Here is a 2539-nt window from a genome sequence, read left to right on the forward strand (position 1 = left end):
TTCCAGCATGAGGCAATATGGGACAGATAGAGGTAAAGGATGGCAGTTCCTCCCATGCCCTCCTCTAGACCCTTTCTTATCAGTCTGGTGGATTATTGGTATTAGGGTTGGGAGAGAGAGGTCTCTGATTGATTAAGCCCAGGTGCTGTTTAGTCTGTCACCTATGAGAAGACACATTTACTGGGGATAGAAGCAAGTCAGGCTTCCCCTTCCAAGTATTCCTGGGAGGAGAAAGTGAGAATTAACTCAGGCAGCTAGCTGACCTGTAGACTGAGAAATACTCAGGACTTGCCCTCAAGATCTTACAGAAAATCTTCAAAGAGTTGTCCATACCCATCCCTAGCAGTGACACCAATGTTGATACAGGTAAAAGGAAAAGCTTTCAAATGGATCTAGGGCAAATGGACCCTATGTCTTGGAGAAGCAAAATAAACACATATCTGCTCTGGGTAGGATTGAGCATAAAGACTTTCCTATAGTCTAGAGCAGGACTCAGAAGACAGAATATATTTGGTGGACCACAAAGTTTAGGACATTCATGATGGAAATGAGTTAGTGGTAAAAAGGAACACACTGGTCAGGGAAGCAGACTCAGTGCCTATTTACAGCACAGTGAAAGGCAGGAAGACCTGTGGAATGAGAGGTGCAGGTGGTACACACTGGGCAGGGGGCTGGCTGGCTGGCTTGCCTATGGTACACCATTGTTAACTGGGTCATCTTCCTGGCTAGATTTAATTTTCTTCATATATCATGATTGTTCTTTAAAAAAGATTAATCCTGATCATGTAGAGGGTACAGTAGAACATGAGCCCTTCCTAGTCATGTTTTGGAGTCTGAAGAGGAGGGGAGTATTTTCTTTACCTGAAACTGTTTTTATTTTGGGATCAGAAGCAGTGTGATCTCTTTTTTACTATCTAGATTTCACAAAGAACGGCCTCTCAAGACTAAATGTTGGGGAATCACTCTAGTGCTACTGAATTCTATCTCTTAGGCTTCCCTGGCTCCCCAGAATTACACCTTATCCTACTTGCTACCTTCTTCTTTTTCTACTCAGTGACAGTCATGGGGAACATGCTTATCATTGTGATTGTCTGTGTTGATAAACGTCTACAGTCCCCCATGTATTTCTTCCTTGGCCACCTCTCTGTCCTAGAAATCTTGATTATATCTACTGCTGTCCCCTTGATGCTCTGGGGGTTGCTGCTTCCTGGGATGCAGACAATATCTTTGAAAGCATGTACTGCACAATTATATTTGTACCTTTCTTTGGGTACCTCAGAATTTATATTAATGGCAGCAATGGCTGTGGACCGTTACGTGGCTGTCTGTAACCCTTTGAGGTACAACATCATTATGAACAGCCACACCTGCATCGGGGTGGTCATTGTGTCATGGGTGTTTGGGTTCCTATTTCAAATCTGGCCAGTCTATGCCACGTTTCAGCTTACCTTCTGCAAATCAAATGTGATAGACCATTTTCTATGTGACCGAGGGCAATTGTTTAAACTATCCTGTGATGACAGCCATTTCACACAGTTTATCCTTTTTTTAATGGCTGTTTTCATTATCATTGGTGCTTTGATCCCTACAATCATCTCCTACACCTACATCATCTCCACCATCCTCAAGATCCCCTCAGGCTCAGGCCGGAGGAAAGCCTTCTCTACATGTGCCTCTCACTTCACCTTTGTTGTGATCGGCTGTGGCAGCTGCTTGTTCCTCTATGTGAAACCCAAGCAAACACAGGCAGCGGAGTACAACAGGGTAGCATCACTGATGGTTTTAGTGGTGACCCCCTTCCTGAACCCATTCATCTTCACCCTCAGGAATGACAAATTCATAGAGGCCTTTCGAGATGTCGTGAAACGCTGCTGTCAGTTTCTCAAGGATTAGCTGTGTCCTAAGGACAATCATGAACTCGTCATCATGGACCTGAGGAATCTCAAAGCACTAATTCAACCTGAAATGATCATTTTCATCATCAAATAGTTTGTGATCTACAAGGGCATTTTAAGACATGGCTATTGCTCCAGTTTTATAATTAGATGATTCCTACATAGGATATCACATTTTTTAACTGGATAGATATGGTTATACACTCTTCTGTAGTTATAATACAACTAAAATATAAATTTAACAAGTATAAATGTACAAAATATGTGTGATTTTTTTAAACATTTTTTAAAATGTTTTATTTATTTCTGAATGAGAGAGAGAGACAGTGTGAGCAGGGGAGGGTCAGAGAGAGAAGGAGACACAGAATCTGAAGCAGGCTCCAGGCTCTGAGCCCACCGTCAGTACAGAGCCCAACACGGGGCTCGAACCCACGAACCATGAGATCATGACCTGAACCAAAGTCAGATGCTTAACCGACTGAGCCACCCAGGTGCCCCATGTGATGTGTTTTTTTTTTTTGTTTTTTTTTTGTTTTGTTTTTTGTTTTTTTAAAGAACACTCAGCTTTTGAATGGGCAAAGCAAGGAAAAGTATACTTCACTCCATGGCCGCTCACCCAGGTGTTTGATTCTGGGTGATGGAGT

At 42.7% G+C, this 2539-nt stretch overlaps 1 protein-coding gene across 1 annotated transcript; it reads left to right on the forward strand.

The window, feature by feature from the left end:
* The first annotated feature begins 948 nt into the window (after positions 1-948).
* On the forward strand, positions 949-1893 carry LOC120233017 (olfactory receptor 9A4-like). The gene has a single exon (XM_039234073.1). The coding sequence runs from the start codon at positions 949-951 to the stop codon at positions 1891-1893; it is 945 nt and encodes a 314-aa protein (XP_039090004.1).
* Positions 1894-2539: the final 646 nt, after the last annotated feature.

Source organism: Hyaena hyaena, unplaced genomic scaffold, assembly GCF_003009895.1.
Source record: "Hyaena hyaena isolate Hyena2069 unplaced genomic scaffold, ASM300989v1 scaffold_82, whole genome shotgun sequence".
In the NCBI taxonomy this organism is placed as follows: domain Eukaryota; kingdom Metazoa; phylum Chordata; class Mammalia; order Carnivora; family Hyaenidae; genus Hyaena; species Hyaena hyaena.

Bases quoted from the DNA above. Each gene is read 5' to 3' on its own strand.
- LOC120233017 (XM_039234073.1), top strand. From the start codon at position 949: ATGTTGGGGAATCACTCTAGTGCTACTGAATTCTATCTCTTAGGCTTC.